Genomic DNA, 22,901 nt, shown 5'->3' with positions numbered 1-22,901 from the left:
AAGTAGAATGAACCCCGACAGCGTAATTTTCCTCCCAGGTCCCCCCACACATCCAGGGGTGTGACGGAGGTCCTTTATCCCTCCCGATCCAGCCAATCTCTCTTGGAGGTTGATCTCTCCTCACGTTGATTGACCAAGTGAGAGTCACATTCCCAAATACAGTTCAACCTCTGAGGCTAGGGATGTGAGACTGGGAAGAAGAAGGGAGGGAACAGTGAGTCACGCTCTACCTGGAATGGGAATGGACTAACCCATGACATCCATGGACTGAGTGAGGGGAGATTTGAGAAGAGGATCTCGGGAAGTGGTAGAGGCTGGCTGGGGACAGATGTCCACTGTGATCTTGTACACCCTGTGATGAGTCTCCCTCTCTTGTCCTTTCTCTTTACAGCGCAAAGTAGAACATGGTCGGCTTACCCACGTGCTCACGTTAGTGACTAAGGAACGTGATTTGGCTGTGAAGGAGAAGCGCCAGCTCCAAGCCAAGCTGGAGAACCTAGAACAGGTGTTGAAGGTAGGACAGTACTGTCTGGGCTCTGCCAGCCATTCTTGGGGTCAGCTCAAGGAGGGGCTGCGGTCCAGTGTGGAAAGTGGCAAAAACCCTTTGTTGATGCCATCACCAAAATCCTGGGCTCTGGGGACCGTGTGTACCCTTTATGCTGCAGAGGGCAATAAATAATGGGATCCGATTGTGTCTGGAGGTGAGCCTGTAAAACCAATTATGCATTTCCATCTCCTAGGATGTTAAACACAGCTGAGCAGCGGAGGTGAGACAGCGTCCTGAATGGAAATGGAGCTTACTTGAGTTACAGACTGGGGCTATTGTAGTGGTTTCTCCAACTGCATGAATTTTAAGTCGTTCTCAGATGTTTAACGACCTTTGTTATAAAGAGAATAGCAAACTCAGAAAATTGCTTTATCAGGGAGCAGGTAATTGGATACCCCTCATGCATTTCTGATGAGCTGGGATCCCTGTCAATATTTAATGGTGGGCTGACTTCTTACTAGTGTCATTGAGTTGAGCAGAATGAATTTGTTAGCTTTCTTGTTTTTCAGTGCAAGTTATGTTTTAATGGATTCTCATTGGGGAAGTTTTATAAAATGAGCAAAACCAGCATCATGTCTGGTTCTACCACAAGTACACACATTACTTTCATCACATACATTTCATGACTAAGAAAAACAGTAATATGTCACACTTGCTGATGGTTTGTTGTTGTTGTGTTTTTTAAATTCCATGGAGGCAGTTGTTAAGACAGCAAATAGTACATTTAATTGGGCACATCTTCTGCCAAGGGCCTCTTTAAAGTGCTAAAGAGAAAGAATATACTCTGAAGACTGAGGTGTGCCTGACCCGCACTGTGGTATTTTCAGTTGCTTCATATGCATGTAAAAGTTAGACAATGAGAACCAAGGAAGAACTGAAGCCTTGGAATTGTGGTGCTAGTGAAGAGTATGGAATAGACCCTGGACTGCCCAAAAGCACATACTTTTCCTTGGAAGAAGGGTAACCAGAATCCGTTTTAGAGTGAGGATGGTGAAAGTTTGTCTTGTGTACTTTGGGCACATTATCAAGAGGGATCAGTCCCTGGACAAGGATAGCATGCTTGGGAAATAGAGGGTCAGCAAAAGAGAGGAAGGTCCTGAGTGAGATAGAGTGGCACAGTGTCTGCCCCAAGGCTCTCTCACACAGTAGAGGCTGTGAGGATGGTGCAGGACCAGGCGGGGCTTAGTTCTGTTGTACATTGGAGTCATTATGCATTGGAGTAGAGGACACCCAACAACAACAATATAGTAAGTATATCAGTGGCATTGCTGAAACTTTGAGGGGTCACTGACTCAAATACCCAGCAGATGATAGAAGTAAGTGTGAGAAGCACATTTTATTTGCTTATTACTACCTTCCAAAAAGATTTCTATTTTCTCCAATTTTTCTTGAAGACCATAGCACCTCTGCCTATCTTTAGTTTTGTCGCTTCAGGTAACTATTTCTTTATTATAATAAAAAAAGCATGGCAAACCTTAGAATCAGCGAGTGGTGGAGTCTGTGACAAACTCCATTGCCTTATAAATCTACATCCCTAAATTTCCATGCTCTGTCAGAATACAAGTAATGCTCAGCTCTGGAAAGTCTAAAACCTTCTAGTTCATTCTTTCATAAAGATGTCTTCTGCTCCTGCTAGTCTCATGAGGGACCTGGTGGCGGAGTCTTTAGGGAGTTGTACTGCTGACTCAAAGATGGTACCTCTGGTGGTTACCAGGAGAAAGATGGGCAGTCTCCTCCCGCGTGGCTTACGCCTTTGGAAACTTGATGGAAGGTCAGCCACGAGTCGGTTCTTCCTCACTGGTGATGAGTTGACCACTATGCTAGAGTAACTTCAAAGCAGAGTTTAGATTTTTGGTTTGGGACAATGCAACAGTGAGCAAACTTAGACCCTGGGAGTCTATGTTTTAAAGGGAGACAAAAAAGAAAAACAAAACCTAGTTGTGGTCCAGTTGACCTTGACTCACGGTGACCCCATTGTGTGTTCACAGTAGAACTGTGAGCTCCTCAGTGTTGTCAGAGGCTAATTGTGGAGAAGTAGATCACCAGGACCTTTATTCTGGGCATCTCTGGGGCAAACATTTAATGAATACTCAAAACATAACCACACCACAGCCCAGCCACTGTCACTAAGTTTATACCAACTCATGGGAACCCCTGTAGGGTGGGGCAGAACAGTTCCATAGGATGTAGTTTTAATGCAGGATGGACATAGTCTTATGTAGGATGTATATAGTCCTATGAAAGACGTAGTCTTATGTAGGATGTAATCTTCAAGAAAACAGACTGCTGCACTTTCTCTCACAGAGCATCTGGGGTGTGTGAACCCCCCAACCTTTCAGTTGACAGCTGAGTTCATTAACTACTACACTACCATGACTTCACATAATGAATGGTAACCCTAGAGTAAACAAAGGGAGCTCTAGTGGCCTAGTGGTAAGAAGCTGCATTGCAATCCTGAAGGCACATGGTTCAAATCCACCTGCTGCTCTGCAGGAGAAAGATGAACATTTTCCTCTCATGTGATTAAGCTGCCTCTGAAAAGCCACTGGAGGGTCAGCTGTGGGTTGATTCTGACTCAAAAGCACCCGACGACAATAACAGAGCAAACTTACTGATGTCAGCATTAAATGTGGTCACTACAAATCATTTTGAATGTTGTGCTTCTCCTGGTTCTCACAGCATCCTTGGGGATTGGAGTTCTTTCTCTCCATTGCATAGACAAGGAGTAGAGGCTCAGAGAGGACATAGCTCATTCAAAGCATACAGCCTGAGAGGACAGTACTGACAGTTGGATGCAGGTCTGGCCAACCACGTCCTCATGCTTCCAGAGAATGGTCCTCATTGTGGTGTGCAGTGTGGACGCTACTCACAGATTATCACTGTCTAGTTGATTCCCACTTGTGGCAACCCCGCGGATATTCAGATTGAACTGCTCTTCCCTCCACCAGAGAATTTTTTGGTGGCTGCTGTTTCGAAGCTACAATCCTGGACATTTCTTCTGAGGGGCCACTGTCAAACACTAGTGTTCTGGTTCACAGCCAGGAGCCTCACCGTTCGTGCCATACACAGATTCTTTAGACGGAGGAACTTGGGTGAAGTATATTTCCCTCAGCCTCTTGTTCATGTTCCTGCTCGCTGTGTGGATGGCATGGGGAGTCTCATGGCATTTGAAAACAAGGCAGCTCTCAGTGGTGGCTCCTCTTCCTGTTTTTGAAGATTCTTTGGCAGATGGCTGCATTCACTCTCCAGGTGCTGACGAAAGGGTGCTTGGGCACGAAGGCGTCTGTATTTCCACTGTGCAGGCACATCCCACTAATGTGACATTAAATGTGTTACTGTTGACTCCTGAAAGGGGAATTGTGTTGCCTGTAATCAGTTCGCTCAGGCAAGACCACGTCCAAGGCAGAAGACCAAGCCAACTTTGATCTAACATTAGGAGATAATTCAATCTGTTGCACGTTCATTCACTCCTCATCACACCATGTCTTCCTGGAGAAGTGATGTCTTGGCATTTGTGGGGTACTTAAGTGCTGGTGTTAATGTCAGCATCTGGCTATAAATATCCCTTCTTTAAAAATAAAACAGCTACTGGCAAAAAACCTTTTAGACAGAAAATTCTTGCATAATCCTTACTGCTTTTCTGATAGGAGATCGTCTCCTGGAACGTGTCATGTTCCCCTAGATTTAGAAAGATGATAAGAGGATAGAGTATGGTAGATGCATGATGGGAGGAGAGATAGATAGGTGAGTAGATGGATGGATGGAGTATAGATTAATGGAGGGACAGATGGTATAGATTAATGGATGGATGGTGTTACATGAATGGATGGGTGCATAATAGATAAGGCTGACTGGCTGGATAATGTTTAGAAGGGGTGATAAACGGAGAGATGGATGGATATGTGATAGATAGGTGGATGAATGAAAGATATATGGATGAAAGTTGGATTGATGAGGAATGAGGGATATAAATAGATGTGTAGATGAAGAGATAGATGAATGGATGAATAGATGGATTAATGGATGATGTTGGGTGAGAGATGGGGAGATGGGTGATGGACAGGTGAGGATGGATGGATGGATGGATGATGGGTGATTGATGGATGATAGATATATTGATGAATGATGATTAAATAGGTGATGAAGAGATCAATAGGTGGATTGACTAATGATGACTAAATGATAGATGAATTCATGGTTATATGGACAGAGAGTTGAAGAGATAGGTGAATACATGTCTATCTGGGTGATAGATAATGGGTAGATTAAAGACAGGTGGCATATCACTAGAGCTATAGTAGGTAGATGGATGGTGGATGGGTGGTGGATCGATGATATATGGATGCACATCATGCAGTGAGCTGACGGTGATTCATGAACAACAGAGTGGCATGGTGCACAGTCATATTCAAGTCCACAGCTTTGGCTTTTGTGCCAATCCATCTCACCAACCATCTCCCTCAATAGCACTGACCCTCCTCTTCACTAAACGCAAAGTCTTCTTCCGAACCTGCCTAATGATACAGCCAAAGCGACTAAGCCAGTGTTCTGTTGAGATTCATATCATTTTCACTGGTGGATTTTTGGAAGATTTCCAGGCCATTCCCTCCAGTCTCTCTTAGTCTGGAATCTCTGCTGAACCCTATTCACCATGGGTGACCCTGCTGGTATTTGAAATCACTGTGACACAGCTTCCAGCATGACAGTGACACTCAAGCCACTGCAGTATGATGCAGGGACAAATGGGATGGGGTGTTAGGAATGTGGAGATAGATAATGAATGTGGAATTGTGGAACCAAGGTCCCCCTTAGGAAGGACTATCAATGAAGCAGTGATGGTTCAGCGTTTACAGATCAAGCAGGGATGGGCAATCCAGGAAAAAAAGAGCAAAAAGACTGATAGCGGAGGTCAAGGGAAGAAGTCCAGACCAAACATGTAGCTCCAGGGACCAAGAAAGGAGAGTTTCAGGAGGTCCCTGTGTCAAGTGATGTTGAGAAATTTTCTGGGTGGATACATAGAAGTGACAGCAAGATTAGACAATGACGAGATCCTTGGTCCCCTTCAGAGGGGGATTTCAAAGATGGAGGAGGAAGAGGCTGGATGGAGACAGACTGGAGCTGGAGCGAGCAGAGAGGACCCTTCTAAGAGCTTTTGAGAAGGGAAGCAGATGATGAGGCAGAGTTAGAAGAGATGATGATAGACAGTAGCTCTTTAGTGCTGTGGCAGAAAACCACAGTGGATGGCTTTAACAAACAGATCTATTCTCTCATGGTTTAGGAGGCCAGAAGTTTGAATTCAGGGTGCTGGCTCTGAGGAGGGTCTTCTCACAGATTAGGAGGAAGGTTCTTGTTTCCTTTCAGCATCCCAGGGCTGCTCCTTGGAGATCTCCATTTGTCTTGACTTGAGTCTTCTGGATCTGGGAGGTTGTCAGCGCAGGAACTTGGGTCTGGAAGGTACGCTTCGCTCCTGGCTCTTCTTCCTCAGTGGCTGCCGTCTGCCCACTTCTCTCCTTTTGTTTTTTATAATACAAAAGACCACATCCCAAGAAAACTCCTTAAATCAAGTTAGGGCTCTTATAGGATTGTTCTTGTTGTCGTGTCTGTCAAGTTGGAACCGACCCATAGCTGACCCTCCACTCCATTTTCAGAGGCATTAATAGCATGGGAGAGATTGCCCATCTTTCTCCCATGGAGAAGCTGATGGTTCAAACCATCAGGATTCAAACCTTCAGGACTGCCTCACAGCTTCTTACCACTGGGTCACCAGAGCTGTCTATAGCCCTCCATTAATCCTGGTACAACTGATTGCCTTATCAGGTCACGGGGATCATTACATGACTGTCACGTTAGTTACATCATTGCAGCACAAACTCTGAGCATCATGGCCATGCAAAAACATATTTTGGGGGACATAATTCAATCCATAATAGTGCCCATGGAGGTATCTGACTTCTGTCTCCATGAGCACCCCAAGCTCACCACAGCTCAGTGGTACCATTTGTGAATTTGGGTCCCATTCCAAATGAATCCTTTAAGGAAGATGGTCTCCTCCTTCTGCTAATAACTTCCTTCCCAACACTAAATAAAGATTACACAGGCTGTGTTTGGCAGTGCCCACTTCCAAAATAAACAGAAGTACAAGAATTAGCCTGAACAATAGTATAATTAAGCAGCTGCTGAATTGTTCGTCCAAGCCAGGTTGGCTAATTGGAGTCTAAACCTCTCATCTGCCCCTCGTGGTAGCTCAGGGTGAGGGTCATTTGCAAGTTACCTCATCCATTGACCAGATGGTGCCCAGTCCCTGCTCCTTTCCAGTGGTGTGGCCAGGAGCAGGGGGCCTCAGTGACCGAACCTGATGCCCTGTTTGTAGGACAGTGACCCAGAACCCACCTTAGCTTAAACTACTGGGTGTGTGGGCTTGGCATGACACCTGGTGTCCCCCAAACAAGCTGTTGTTGGGTGGTGGTTGGATGGTGGTATGTGCCGTCGAGTCACTTGCTGCTGGGTGGACTCTGACTTATTTAAGCCTCGTGTGTGTCAGAGTTGAATGTGTTCCTTACGGTTTTCAGTGGCTGATTATTCTCGCAGTGAATTGCCAGGTCTTTTTTTCTGAGGTGCCTCAGAGTAGACTTGAATGGCCAGCCTTTTGACTAGTCAGCCTATTTTTCTTTAACTTCTTATTGTGATTTGGGTGAATATTGACAGAACAAATAGACTTTCCATTCACAAGTCATATACGTTTTGTTCCGTGACATTCTTTGCAGTCCCCTCCATGAAACAGCACTTCTCCCACTCCTTCTCTTTGTGTCCTGTTTCCATTCATCCTTCTTTCCTTTCCCTTCCTGCCTTCTGAGCTTTGCCTGGTTGAATGCTGCCCTTTGCTCTCGGCTGGTTGATTGTTCTAAGGAGTGCAATCATCTCTGGTGTCACTGGTCACCTTATAGGCCTGTCTGTTGTTTGACTGGAAGCTGAGACATGAGGGTAAATTGAGTTCCAGGCTTGCCCTTAGGGCCATAATCTCAGTAAGCCTGATCTTTCTTGTAATTTTGAGCTTCGTTACCCTTTTCCTGCCTCTCTTTCCAGGACTTTCTATTCTTATCCCAGTCAGAGGGGTTGGTAATGGTAATCAGGCACCATCTAAGTTCTTCTGGTCTGAAGACCATGGAATCTGACTCTTAACTTTCATGTGGTCTCTCCAACCTCTGTACTGTTTCTCTCCATACATCTTTGATAACCATCCCAGTTCTTTGCTCTGCCTGGGGAGATGCAATTATTGGACCTCATACACTTTAAGATCCATCATTGCTCATGCCATGGTCTTCACAGTTACTCACTATGCATCAGAGAGCTCGATGACAGAAGAACGATCTATGTCTTTGAGTGTGGTGCTGGAGAAGAGTGTTGAACATACTGCCAGGAGAACAAATAGTCTGGCCTGGAGAGGGTGAAACCAAGCTGCTCCCTGGAGGCGAGGATTTTTAAGCTCTGTCTCTCATACTTTGGGCATGTGGCCAGGAGGGACTAGTCCTTGAAGTGCTGAGGGACAGCCCAGGAGAGGAAGACCCTGGAGGAGATGGGTTGATTCAGTGACTGGAGAAATGGGATTAGGTCTGTTGGAGACAATGAGATTGGCTCAGGGTAGGGCAGGGTTCTGAGCTAATGTACACCGGGCCACTATGAGTCACCGACAACTCAATGGCACATAGGAGCAAGAAGCAGGGTGCACTGGTTAAAGGAGTTGACTGCTAACAGAGGTTGGTGGTTTAAACTGTGCAGTTGTTGCACAGGAGAAAGATGTGCAGTCTGTTTGCACAGCTTTGGACACCCCGAGAGGCAGTTCTGCTCAGTCCACTGGGTATGCCGTGAGTCAGAATCACAGACTGGCACGAGGGATAGCAGTACACATACACAAACCACACTGAAACACACGGCTGTCGAATCAGTTGTGGCTCAGCGTGACCCTCCAGAACAGAACAGAAAAGTAAAAAAACAGCCCCTTGAATTTCCAAGGCTGTAATCTTTATGGAAACAGACTGCCACATCTTTCTCCCGTGGAACAACTGGTGGATTCTAACAAGCAACCTTTGTCTTACTAGGCGAATGCTAAACCACTCTGCTACCAAAAGCCCCTGAAAGACACGTTCATAGGTGACTACGTGATGATATGCATGAACACATGCGCAGGTATATGTGCATAAGAATATATGCACTGTGTCCACATGCACACACAGATGTATACACATGCATGTTCAGATACACATGTATAGGTCTGTATACACTTAACATAAATATGTATACACGTACACACGTCATTAGTTGTTGAGTTGGCCTTAGTGCATGATGACCTGAAGTGTGACAGGTGAAACATTGCCTAATGCTACACCATCCCTGTTTGTCAGTGTGTCTAAGCCATTGCTATGGTCACTGTGTCACATCTCATAAACAGTGTCCCTCGTGCGTACTGACTCTCCATTAAACTTACCACCCTGTTCTTTCTCTGTCAGCTGATTAGTGATGTGTGCAGAGTAAGCAAGCTGGTCTGGGACAGTATTCTGTGTTTCATAGGCTTTTGCTGACTGATGCTTCAGAAGTAGATTGCCAGACCTTTCTTCCTAGTCTTAGTCTGGGAAGCTCCATTGAAACTGATCCACCCCAGATGACTTTTTGGAATTTGAAATATTAGTGACATAGATTCAGGCATCACAGCAACACGAAAGGAACCACAACCAACACATGGTCTAAAAACAAACAAGTCATGACCATTGAACTGGAATTGACTCAGAGCTGGCCTTTCACTGGGTTCTGAGACTGTAAATTGCGTGCAAGATTTCCCATCATTCTCCAGAGTAGCTGCTAATGGATTTGAACTACCAGAGAGGCAGGGTGTTTGGATTAGCTGCGCAACTCCCTGTAGAAAGGCCACCAGAAATATTAAAAAAGGTAACACACACGTGTCTATATGCCAGAAACAGAGCCTGCTACATTCAAGCTGATGCTAATGCACAGTGACTGTGTAGGCAGAGGGGGCTGCTGCACCAGGGTCCCAAAGTTGTCACTCATTGGGGGCGGCCTTCTCTTCCTCCTCAGGAGCAGCTGGCAAGTTCGAACTGTCAGCCTTTCAGTTAGCAACCAAGGACATAACCACTGTACCATGAGGCCTCCGTTTATATAAATGACATCATCTGTATATAAATTCTGTAATGCTCTATGTAATATGTTGGCTAACATCTATAACAATATCATTTTGATATCTTTGCTGTTGTATAATGTATAAAATAAACACATCACCAAGTTCAAGCCCAGGTGACACTGATGCCAGCAGTAGTGGCCAGGCTCTCGGGCATCTGCAGGCCCTGGAGAGTGTCCTAGCAGCTGGAACTGTGTGACAGCCCGTCCCAGCCATGCGTGTCCCCCTTCTGGTCACTGGACCTCACAGACTGGCACTGCTAATGTTCATCAGTAGACCCTGAGGTGGCACAAATGTCTACCACGAAGATTAGAGGTTCTGGCCTGCTCAGTGCCACCTCAGAAGAAAGGTCTGGGGAAAGGCCAGTCACTGGAATCCCTCTGATGTAGGTAAAACATGACTTAAATAAGAGCCAAGTCTTTGATATGTAGGGAAAGATCAAGGTCATTTGTCAAGAGTCCTGATGGTACAGAGGTCGGTCAGTGATTTTGCTCTGAGGGAGAAAGAGGAAGCGGTCTGCTTCCCCAGGCTCATAGCTTGCAAAAGCCCGGGGGACAGCAGCCCTCTGTCCCGCGAGGAGCATGGAGGCATTGTCTATCAGTATCTGCTGGATGGCTGTGGGCTTTGGGGGTTGGGGTTTGGATGTCCGTTAAGGACCTGCCGTACAGAGATGTGAGAGATCTTCTTTTCTAAGGGAGGAAAAAAACAAAGTGACTCCTGCATGAGACCCCGCTCCACCCTAGCGCTGGTTGGGGTGCACGCCCGCAGGGGTGGGCTCTCTGGGCAGCAGGGTCTCGCTCAGAGCGGGGTTGGGGGCTCAGGCAGCCTGGCCGGGCTCTGTCTGCTGGGAGGCGCCGAGCCGGAGGGGCGGCTGCGGCGTGTGGTCCTCCGCCCCCGGCTGAGTCAGAGGCGCGGCTGGCGGCTCCCGCTCCCGACGCAGCGCTGAGCGGAGCCTGTCCCCTCCTGTCCCCACAGCACATGCGAGAGGCCGCGGAACGGCGGCAGCAGCTGGAGGTGGAGCATGAGCACGCCCTGGCCGTTCTCACCGCGAAGCAGCAGGAAATCGAGCTTCTGCAGAAGGTGAGAGAGAACCACTGGGATGCGTGGGCCAGGGCAGGAGGGTGGCTGCGCACACAGGGGGCCCCGTATTCCTTGCAGACAGCGCCCAGATTCGCCTTTGGGTCCCCGCGTCCCTTTGAGTCCTCCCGCAACTACCCGTGTTCCGGTCCTGAGCTCACAGATGGGAGCGTGCAACGCTGGAGGCTGGGCGGTTGCTGGAGAGAGAGCGGCCCACCCACGCGCTCCGGAGAGGGACGAGCTGATGGCTTCACCCCAGTCGGCTTGGCGCTGCAGGGAGTGTGCCCGGGGTTCTGGCAGCGCTCAAGCAGAAGGCTCTGTGGGGGCAGGACATAGTGTGGCTGGAGACTGAGTGAGGCAGAATGACCTAGTGACCCCAAGAACAACACATCTAAACCTCGGGGGCCCTGCCCCACCTCACCATCACTGCTGTGCACTTTGTTCCGGTTCCTGTGTCACTCTAACCCCTGGAGGGACTTCCTCGTCTTCCCTAACTCTCTAGTTTATCAACGTGGTAACTTCAGACTAACGGCCTGACCACATGCCCCAAAGCAGCTGAGATGAAGTCTCTCCATCCACATTTCTCGGGAGGTGCAGATGCACCTCTTCCAAGTGTGTGTTCTGGCAGTTTGTGGTCTGTGTGGTGGTGTTATTGAATTTAAGAATGTTGGTGCTCCAGGGGGTAAATGGTGGTGCACCCACTCGGTGGGCCAGGGTGAGGCTGCGAAAGAGTCATTTCAGGTCATGTCTGTTATCGGGGTGGGGGAGGGTTTGCTCCATGTGGTGTCAAGTGAGCAAGGACCAAGCTGATGGGCCCCATGGGTTTTCCAAGGCTGTCACCTCTACAGAAGCAGAGGGCCTCCTCTTTCTCCCAAGGAGCAGGTGAATTGGAACAGATGACCTTTCAGTTAATCAAAGCCGAGCCCACTGTCTTCTGTCCGGTTAATTTTGACTGACAGTGACCCTCCACCAGGCTCTTGGGGCTGTAAATCCTTGTGGAAGCAGACTGCCTGCCTGTCTTCCTCGGAGTGCCTGGGGGATGTGATTAGATGACCCATCCTATTCTGTATAATCTCATTAACTTCTGATGTTCACAAAGAAAACATCCCATGTGCAGGTCAGGCAGGTTTATAGTGACAGGGGCTTGGACTGCAGTGAGTCTTTTGATGACCACAATGGGAGTGACCAGTCCTCCTGCCTTATGTACTGACCCCTTCTTCCAGCTAGTCAGGCTAGTTCACAGCCTGACTGCACACCTGGGTCATTTCTGTCATAGAGAGTTTCCCCACCTGACGCTCTCCCCACCTATCTGACACTCTCCCTGCCTGTCTGATGGTCTCCATTCTTGTCTGATGGTCTCCTCACAGATCTGACACTCGCCCCACTTGTCTGATGGTCTCCCCGCCTATCTGATGGTCTCCTCACAGATCTGATGGTCTCCCCACCTAGTTGATTGTCTCCCAGCCCATCTATCTCGTGGTTTCCTTACCTATCCAACAGCCGCCTCAGGATTTTTTTTATCCAATTTCCAGCTCACAGGAGGTCCTTAGTTGGTGCCCACAGGGTGCATTCACTTCACATATTCACCTGAAGGTTGGTGGTTCAAATCCACCTAACAGTGCTGCAGAACAAAGTCCTGGTGATTTCCTGTATAGATTGCTGTTGGTAGCTACCTTCATGCTGATTCCAACTCTATTCAACTTCATGTGACAAAGTAGAAGTGCCCCAGTGTCTGTTGTCTTTACAAGGACGGTTCACCAGCTGTGTTCTAATGGTCAGCCTTTCAGTTAGCATCTGAGTGCTTAATTGCTGCACCACCAGGGCTCACTTGAAGATTCCAGCTAGGAAAATTCACTGATCTGTGATACACGGGGTCACTGTGACTCGGGATCAACTCAAGTCAGTGGAGTTTTTAGTTTTCCTTCTTTGCTTGTCCAGCCTGCTGCTGATCAGAATCTTCTGGATTGTTCTGGACCTGCTGGGTTTATTAACAGCAGAGCTTGCTCAACAGGTGGATGGCTTCGGATGCCGTATTCCTGATCGTTTATTGAGACCTCATATGAAGGGTAGATTTCATTAAGCTACAGTCCTTAAGACCTGTCATAATGAGTTGGCTGGTGCCCCAAGAAGTGACATTTCATTAGATGTTATCAGAGAGGGATATCGCTAGACACACAGGGAGAATGAGCTCTCTTATCTCCGCGCTCTCGGTGGCCAGCAGATGTCTGGTGATACCTGTGTGTGCATTCGGGGCAGGAAATTCAGTCTCCAGGCTGAGTCCACTGAGACGCATAATAAGCCGGCAGAAGAGTAAATATCCCCCAGCGAGGGGAGCTGAGCTGGGCTGTGCTTCTCACAAGAGCATTCCCTGAGAGTCTAGGGTTCTGTTTGCTGGTCATTGGATGCCAAGAGCCAGTCAGAGCCAGCTCTGTTACTTAGCTCCTATTGTGTCTTGAGGATTAGCCAATTTCCTTTACTCTTTCTCCCTGATTCATCATTATTTCTACCTTGGAAATATCAGTGTTTCAACAGTGGTGGAGGGCACTGAAGATGAGAAGCTAGATGAAATACAAAGATGCCAATTCAGTCATTTCTTACAAGTTTGGATGTTAGAAAAGCATTAGAAGAGAAAGGCTGAGAATGGAGAGGAATAGGGATGCGTGAGTTAGTTTCTTGGGGGAGTTTGTGTCTCAGTGAGGTTCCCACCGTGGATGACTATGAGGCGGTCACTGCTGACTACTCACTCATTCAGCAACTGCTGGTCTTTGGCTTGGTACAGGTCAGTCATTCAACCTTTGCTCGCAAAAATGGGGGAATAATGGTGATGGAGACTAGGCTTCTGCAAATGTTTAGAGACCAAGGTTTTACTAGTGGTTACAAGGACAAGAGGTGGCTCAAACATTCCTCTAGGTCGTATAGCCCTAGTGTGTCCACTTGCTGTTCAGCGGTAACTTGTGGTTGCTGTGAAGCTGAACATTGTGACATTGATGTGTCAAATGCATTAATGGTTGGTTACCCAGTGTGGACAGTGTTTGGTGGCTCTCCCCAATTAAAACAAGCTTGGAAGCAGTAGTGGCATCCACTTCCATAATAGCTTGCCTCAGGAAACTCTATGAACCTGGAGAGAGGATGAAAGACACACAAGCGTTGAGGACTCTCCTTCATAGGGTCGCTACGAGTCGCTTGCAACTTGACGGCACTTAACAACAACAAGAACAAGAAAGGTAGAGGATCAAAGAAAAGGCTGAAGATCCTGCACAAAGTGCACTGACACAGTGACTAAAACAGTGGCTTGGGCGTATCAGGGATTGTTGAGGATGGCGCAGGCCACGGCAGCCTTCAGATTTGTTCTTCACAGGGTCACTGTGGGCTGTAGTCAGCTCGGTGGCTCAGGGCTAAGAAAAGGAACCCTGGTGGCACAGAAGTTAAGCATTCGGCCCTTAAGTGAAAAGCTGATGTTTGAATCTACTTAGTGGCTCCACAGGAGAAAGTCTTGGAGAATCTGTTCCCGTCAAGATTACAACCTAGAGAGAACCCTGTCAGCTTTTATACTTGGTGACATGGGGTTGCTGGGAGTCACAATCAACTTGATAATAATCATTTACAACAGCGGGTTGGAGGGAGGGGACCGAGCGTCACTGTTTAAGCCTCACTGAAGCTTTATTAGGAAGCTCTGAGTGGTACCAGCTGTCAAAATCCTGGGCTGACAAGTTCAAACCCAATCTTAGGTGCTTCACCTTCTCAAGGCCGACAGCATTTCTTAATGGTGACGGTGATATTAATGTTCGCCAGTGGACATGGGCAGTGATGGTGCAGCATGATTGTCATCACCGATGCCACTACATTGCAAATGTGTAATACATGTATTTGCACCATTTCTCTCTCCTCCTCCTCCTCAAAAAAAAAGTGTAAAGCTGGGCTTGTGTGCTTTGTGTAATAAAATGAAAAAGTGACTTAAAACTTAAATAAGGTTGTAGTTGTTAAGTGTTGACAGCTGCCACAAGGTATTCTTGGTGAAAGTGAACATATCTACCATTTATTTTGTGTTTGACAGTTGTAATGATCCTAAGTAAACTAGTGATAGATTCCAACCAACACTGGAGAAATGTTTGTTGAATGAATGAAGGCTGGTGGCATCCAGCCTTTGCCCTCTCTGTAGATTTGGTATTGTGATTTCCCTGTGTTATAGAATAGGCTCCCAGTGTTGAGTGAGGTGGGCCTGGCTCAGAGGAGCCTGAAACTCTCTCCAGGGCTATGGTGGGCCCCCCATAGTGGAATTCCACCCTACTGCTCCAGATCCACGCCTGGGATAATATAATTCTGTGGTCTTTGCCTATCATTTCTCTAATACGGTCGATTATCACCCCAGTGCCTCCTACTGTCATCTCAATTCTATTTCCATCATCTTAATCCCACCCTCAGCATCCTAGTTCCACTCACCATAACCCTAACCCTGTGCCTGCCATCACCCCAGCACTGCCCACACCATCCCATTCCAACCTTCATAATCACCTCAGCTCCATCTCCGTCATCCCGGCCTCGTCTCCTTTATACCATGCCAACCCCACCTTCCATCATCTCAACCTCACCTCCACCACCCCGCCTCCTTTCTCAGTAACCCCAGCCCTGTCTGTGGTCACCCCAATGCTGTCCACATCATCCCATCTCAGTCCTACCCTCATAATTCATCTCCATCATCTCATCCTCATCTCCTTCATCCTGTGCCCACCCCACCTACCATCACCCCAGTTCCACCACCCCAACCCGTCTCACCATCACCCCAGGCCCTGTCTGCTGTCATCCCAACCCTAGCCCCATGGTGTGCTGGCGTTCTGCATGGTCTCTGTCTCACCAAGACACATGTCCCGAGTTTTGGCAGCAAGAAATTTGTCATTCCCTCTGTCCATCCCTGTTTCCTCTGGAACAGTCCTTAAGCCTCCATGTGAATTCACCCCCCCCCCCAGAATGGCTGACCCTTCTGCATACAGGCTCCTCATCCTGAGAGCAGGGCTACCCTGCGAGTCGTTGTGCCCTTCAGCTTTCCACGTGTCCTGCAGCAGGTGGCATCCAGAGAAAGGCCACACCGTTCCGAGGAGCCTGCCAGAGGCCCCCACATGAGGCTCCTGGAAGCTGTGGCTGGGATTTCACAAGAATCCAATGCTGCCAGTTTCAGCAGTTAATTTTACCCATCTATGCTGATCTCCCAAATAGCCAGGCTTGCAAGCAAGCAGCCTCTGCAAGCGGACTGCTGGTTCCGTGTGCAGCCGGAAGCCACACGTTCCTGCCAACTGGCTGAGCTCCGGCAGCCTGCCACTAAGTTGGGATCTGAAAAAAAAAGAAAAATTCTGCCAGTTAAAAACTATCTTTGACTCAACTGACTCAATGGTGGAGTTATTTATATAATGCCTATATGTTCTCTGGCGGTTTGCCTCTTTTTCTCCTCCACTCTTTTTTCCTGTTTTGTTATTTATTGTTGCCCTTGTTGTTTTTTGCTCTGAGAGGAACCGTTTTAAGCGGTTGAGCTGCATTTAACAAAGGCTTAATTAATTTGCTGGGTTCTGTTCACTTCCCCACCTTGGAAGAGCTGCCTGGAAGCTGTGCAAATCGGATGCGTGTGAATGAATTCTGTGGAATCGCAGACTGCTTCTCATTTTCAGTCCCCGCCGGGGAAGCCAAGCTCATCGCTCTCCAGCCCACAGGATTCTGTGAGTGAGAAGAAGCTGTCAAGATAATGCTCATTTTCTTAATTTATGATGCTGAACTGCCTATTGCTAATTATTCTCTTGGCATTCAAAGAATCTGAGAAACTAGGAATTTTACATGTGAGGATATATTTAATGCATGGATGTTTATTAAAGTGAAAAAAAAATCTAAACTGACAGAGATCAATATGTACCATGGTGAGCTTGCCTGCAGAGTTCTTGGGGATGATTGAGTTAGAAATTGCTCACCAAGATTTCCTGTTGGGGTGCTTCTGGATGGACTTGAACTGCCAACCTTTTTATTTCTGCTGGCGTTTCAGTTCTCCAGCTGGTGTACCTCCTGCAGCGCTGGGAAACGTCTTTGAGTAGAAAGAGTCGTGTGGTGGTTGCCAATCAGTTGATGCCATCAGAGGAAATGTTAAGTGCTTCACAAGATGTTTTAGATGCTTCCTGTGCATCTGAAAGCTGGACACTGACTAAGGATGACAGAAGAAGAATCAGTACCTTCGAGCTGTGGTTTTGGAGAAGAGTGTTGAATGTCCCATGGGCTTCCAGAAGAACAAATAAGTCTGTCTTAGAGAAAGTGCAACCTGGGGGCTCCTTGCAGACAAGGATGGTGGATCTCAGTTTCACATACTGGGCCTCTTGTCAGGTGTGGCAGTCCTTGGAAAGAGACATCATGCTGGGAAATTTGGTGGAGAGTCAGAGAAAGTGAAGTTCTCTAGTAAGATGCAGTGACACAGTGACTGTAACAGTGGGTGTGAGCATGTCAGAGACTAGGAGGACAGGGGTCAGACCTGTTCTTGATAGTGTTGCTCTGAGCCATAGTGGACATACTGGCGCCTAACAACAACAGCGACAACTGACTTAATCTGCTGATCTGGGCTCCACCAGGGTCCATGGTGTAGACGGAAGAGGATGGGTGCATCCCAGCCCCATATCTGAGGCTTACCTGCTTTCCTTCAGTTAGGACACACTTTCCTAGTTTCATAGAGACTTTCAAATTTGATTGCCAGTTGGCCCATCTCACCCAGAGAGGGGGGAAGAAATAGGAATGGAATATAAGCTGGTTGCTGCTGCATTGAGCAGAACCATGCCCCAGGGTTGTGACCTTTCCATAGCAGATAGCCTACAGCCAACCTAGCCCTTGGCCATGGATTTGAAGCTGACTCATAGCCATCTAGGAGACAGGGCAGAACTGCTCTACAGAGTTCCCAAGGCTACCTGCTTTTTGGGAACACACTCCCTCGTTTCTCTTCTGAGCAGCTGCTGCTGGATTTGAACCATCAACCTTCTGGTTAGCAGCTGGAACACTGCACTACGAGGAGGTTATGGTGCTAACTCAAGGATTGTGTCCCTCTTAACAGTTCAGATTCACCAGCTGCTCTGCGGGGCAAGGATGTGCGGTCTCCTTTCATGCAGTTGTGTTGGTTCTTATTTGATAATGAGTTTTGAGTGTTGGGAACTCGCTTGGTATCCAAATAACTTAATTGTAAACTTGTTATGATCACAGGTCATTTTCATGGAAGTTAGTCTTTATTTCTTCATTAAGGTAATCTCAGAACTGTTAAACAACAGATTGTCTTCATGTTAATTGCAATAGACCTAAAAGCCTTTAAAATATCTAAAGATTACATATTAAAAAATCCCACTTTCATTAATTTTTCTTTGCTGGCAGCACATGAAAGGAATTACTTTATGTCATAAACATGCCTTCCTGTCCTTTGAAAGTGTTGTTGGGAAGCTCAGGGGGCCTGGTGGCAAGAAGCTGTGCTGCACGTGATTTGAGGCCACCAGCTGCTCCGCACGAGAAGGATGGGCATTCTGTTCCCATGTGATTGACTGCCTCTGAAAACCCGCTGGGGAGGCAGCTATGAGTTGGTTCCAACTTGTTGGCACCCACCACCACCTCCACCAGATAACAGATAAATAGCAAACCCCCTGCCGCCAAGATGGTCTGGACTCAAAGTGACCCTGAAAGATGGAGCGGAACTTGCTGCCCACAGGGTTTCCAAGGTGGCCACCTTCCCAGGAGGAGATGGCACATCTTTCTCCCGCTGAGCAGCTGGTGGATTTGAACAGCTGCCCTTCAGGTTAGCAGCCAAGTGCTTTGGCCACTGCACCTAGGGCTCCTCATCGATGGCCCGTCCTGTGTCTTGACTGTTTGAGGTGACTGCCCCCAGGAATGCATCCTGACCATTTGGGGTTGGCTCTGTCTCCAGGAATACTTCCTGACTGTTTTGGGGTGGCTCTATCCCTGGGAGTGCATCCTCACTCTCTTTCTCTCACGACAGGCTCAGGTTGAAGCTAAGAAGGAACATGAAGGTGCAGTGCAACTGTTAGAGGTAAGGGGGGGCCGCTCTCCCCAGGGTAGGGTGGGATGCTCATGTCACAGCGTGGCAGAAGTGTGGAGCCTCGTGGCTACCTTTAGAACAGCTGTGGTCACTGTTCCTGCTTTCCAAATGTGGGGCAAGAGGTGAAGAGGGTTCAAGGCGTCCGTGGTCACAGAGCAGGGTTGGTGCTGTCGGTCTCAGTTCAGCCCACTCCCTGCTGGTCCTCCAAGGGTGGAGGGAGCAAGGAAATAGGTTACATGTCATGATTGAAGCCCCCAGGAGGAGGGTGGATGGGCCTTTCCTTGGCGAGGGTGGGGTCCATCGGAAGATGGACAGGCCTGGTGACAGACACTTCTGTGAGATGCACCGAGGACCCTGACCACCCTCCAGCCATCCTCCCAGGACTGGATGGTGGGGGAAGCACCCCCTCTTGACCATCTGAATGAGAGGTGTCTGATGACCAACTCACCATTCAGGTTCTTGGTCTGAGACCAGTCCCCTGTTGTGGGCTGAACAGGACCCACTTTGGGGGTCCCCCCTGGGGCTTTCCCATCTGCACCTGTCATGTATAATCAATGGGTCCCCAAGGGCAGTACAGCTCTCTGCTTACTGAGGACAAAGGCTGGGCAGCTGAGATGCTTTGAGCCCCTCCGCCTGCAGAGTGCTAAGGCCAGGGGTCATTCTCCCATCCCCCCATGAAGTCCTAGAGCCTGCTTGCCTTTCCCACCACTTCGTGCAGTCCTTCCCCCCACAGAAAAGGTTCTGTCCCTGTCCTCAGCACATAGATGGCCATCGATCTCTCCTCGTAAAAGCGGCCATTAGCTAATGAATATGTGCTGGGTGCGTGATGAATAGTGGTGGGGCGGGGAACACACAGCTCAGGGCTGAGGCTGCCTCAGGGGCATCTTTGTCCGGAAAAGTAACTCAGTCCTTCAGGGAGCCTCATCCAGAGCTGGCCTGGCTCCTGGCTGCTTTCCTCAGCTGCCCACGACCTCCAGGCTGGTCCCCCGCCATTGGCAGGGCTGTGACATGCAGCCGTCCTGGCCCGTGCATGTGCAGGGACCTTGCATGCTCTCGTTGACTATGGCCTCGTAATCGTGTCTCGCTTTGCTCTTCTCTGCCCAGAACACACTGGACTGCATGCAGGTACTGGGGAGACATGCCCACTGTGTGTTTGTGACCCTCCCCTCGTGCAAATGACTGTGCTGCTGGGCCTGCTTTCCCTTCCTCTCTTGGCCAGCCTGGCACTTTGGGGTTCTGCCCCAGATGGCAGCTTCTGGAGGATGGGAGAGGGGAGTGGCAGTGGTCAAGGTCCTGAGGACTGGGGGAGGAGATAGCATCATCTGGGTGTCTAGACACAGAGGTGCATTCTTGAAGGGCTAGCTGACCACCTTCCCCCAGGCTGGCACCTGCAGGCAGGAAGGACTGGCCTCTGAGTTCAGATGACCGCAGGGGAGGAGTGGTGGGGCTGGTGTAGTCCAGGGGCCTGGACTCCATGAGCCGGTCATTGGTCATTGGAACTCAGTGCTTGTGGCCTTCAGTGTGCTCCTCCCTGTCTTGTGTGACTGCGAGCTGCGAGTGAGGCCCTCCTGGGTGATGAGGGATGGTTGCCTGTCAGTGACCAGGGCAGAGGAGAGCTGTGTTGTTTTCTGGTGGGGTCTCAAGTGTGTTGATGACTCCTGGACGTGTGACTCCTCTAGCTTTAGACCAGTAGCGTGTTAGATCTGTAGCCTCCCACCCGCACCCCTCAAACCTCCACCAGCCCTTGGGTGCCCGTGAGCTGCAGAGCGCTGTGCTCTGGAGGGTCTGTAGGGCTGTGGTCTTTACAGAAGTTGATTGATTGCCAGGCTTTTCCTTCTTGGCATTACTGGGCAGGTTTGAACAGCCACACTTGTGACTAAAACAAAACAGAACTTAACCTATGACCATCCAGTGGGTTCTGACTCAGGCTGACCCTGCAGGACAGAGTAGAATTGCTGTAGAGTTCCCAAGGCCGTAAATCTTTACAAGAAGGTGGTGTAGTGTGTTACGTGTTAGGCTGTTGACCGAGAGACCGGCTGTTCACATTTCCAGCTTATCTTTGGAGAAAGATGGACAATCTCCTCCTGTGAAGACTACAGTCTGGGAGGCCTGATTGGTGGTCACCAGGAGTCAGAATTGAATTGATGGCAGTGATTTTGGAGTTTAGGGGTTTAATGTTTACAGATGTAGACTCCTCCCACAGAGTGGATTTGAACCCCTGACTTTTTGACTAGCATCCCAGTGCTTAATCTCCCATATCACCAGGGAGCACACGCCTTTTGCTCCTCCCAGGGACAAGGATCCAACTCTGGGCCAGGCCAGTCATCTGGGTGGTTTGAGGATCTGTGCTCAGACAGAAGGCTCGGGAGGCCAGTCTTTCATGTTCAGAGCTCTTGGCCCTCTGCCCTCCATTCACCATACCCTGGATGTGGGGAAGAAGAAACCACCATCATGTGGTCCTGACCGCATGTGCTGTGTGATTTTTGTTTTAAGTCATTATGTTCTTGGAGAACGTGGTTTCCTTAAGGCAGGTGGGTAACTTTCTTAGACCATTCTCCCAACCAGGATACTCCTTACCTTTGCCAGCTGGGTGAAGAAGAGACACCAACCAGGTAGAGGCATGTCAAATGATCAAAACCCAAACCAGTTGCCCATGGAGGTGGTCCTGGCTCGGGGGGATCCCGTGTGGGTCAGGGTAGAACTGGGCTCCGAGGAGTTTTCACTGGTTGACTTTTCAGTAGGCTGGGATTAACAAGGGGAGACAAATAAGATAGAGACGCTGAGTGAATGGCTAACGACCCACAGCAGTGGAGCAGGGCACTGACTCAATGGTTGGTGTGATTACAAGCACACTGAGAAGAGTCTCCCTGAGAACAATGCCATTGCTGTTGTTTGGTGCTGTGGAGATGGCCTTTCTTATGCACAAAAGAACAAAACACTACCCAGTCCTGTGACATCTGTATGATTGGTTTCTGATCAGATTGTTGTGGTTCATAGGGTTTCCATCAGCTGATTTTCTTCAGTAGATTGCCAGGCCTTTCTTCCTAGTTCATCTTCGCCTAGAAGCTCTGCTGAAATCTTTGATATCATAGCAGCACGAAAGCCCCCACTGATAGAGAAGTGGTGGCTGTGCATGGTTGAGTATTGAACCAAGGTCTCTCACATGGAAGGTGAGAATTCTACCACAGAACCATCACTGCCCCCACTACCAGGACTTACAGTTGGGTCAGCCCAATAAAGTGACATCAGAATGGATCTGCATTTTTTTAATTGTAGGTGAGCCAGACAATGGCCAGAATGGGAAGAACTGCAGATTGATGCCTTACAGGAAATTTATTCTACCTCTTTAGCAGAGTCAGAATTTAAACTGCCTGGTTCAAAGCTGTGAATGTGTGCTGCTCTCCATTGTCCTGGCAATAATCCAGTGACCCGAGCCAGGCTCCTGAGAAGGTTCACTGCTCCTCTCCCAAGTGTCCCACACAGGGCTTCAGCCCATGACTTTCCCTGCTCTGGTTAGAGTTTCGATCACCCTGATGTAAAAAAATTAGGGGCCATCCTGCTTTCACCTCATTGTCCATAATTATTTTAAATGAATTTGAGCATTGTTTGCTTCTCATTGGTACATTGAGTAAAACGTGTCCTCACGGATGTTCTCTGTGAACGTGGAGAGCTCACAGAAAGCTTTGGTCAGAACGTGCGGCAAGACATCTGACGAACGAGCAGTCACAGCACACACTTGTTTACATGTGAAGACGCTGCACGGACAAGTTTACTTCTAGATCACTCCCAAGTGGAGTGACCCACTGGGCCGGGGATGCTCCTTGGTCCTGGATCTGGAGCCGTTATTACATGCTCCCACCCTGAGCCAGGCACAGCCACACGCCCCTCAGAACCTCCCAGCAATGCCCAGAAAGTCAGAGAAAGAGTGGGGACCATGGATAGTGCAGTCACGTCTCTGGCTTGTTTTCCCTCATTTTTATAAATACCACAGCCACATTTGTGCGTCTCCGCACACATTCCAATTATAGTGCATC

At 48.5% G+C, this 22,901-nt stretch overlaps 1 protein-coding gene across 1 annotated transcript in view; it reads left to right on the top strand.

Moving 5' to 3' along the window:
* Positions 1–430: 430 nt before the first annotated feature.
* Positions 431–22,901, top strand: part of RIMBP2 (RIMS binding protein 2) — a 58,832-nt gene continuing 36,361 nt past the window's right edge. Inside the window, exons 1-2 of the mRNA XM_006900971.1 lie at positions 431–514; positions 10,710–10,814. Coding sequence (XP_006901033.1) covers positions 10,713–10,814 — 102 coding nt within the window. The 5' untranslated portion in view covers positions 431–514; positions 10,710–10,712. The remainder of the gene's footprint in view (positions 515–10,709; positions 10,815–22,901) is intronic.

This window comes from Elephantulus edwardii, unplaced genomic scaffold (assembly GCF_000299155.1).
Source record: "Elephantulus edwardii isolate Elephantulus edwardi_28Jun2011 unplaced genomic scaffold, EleEdw1.0 scaffold00304, whole genome shotgun sequence".
Taxonomy (NCBI): Eukaryota; Metazoa; Chordata; class Mammalia; order Macroscelidea; family Macroscelididae; genus Elephantulus; species Elephantulus edwardii.
Note: the sequence above shows the minus strand (reverse complement) of the source record. Positions and strands in the feature narration are given on the sequence as shown.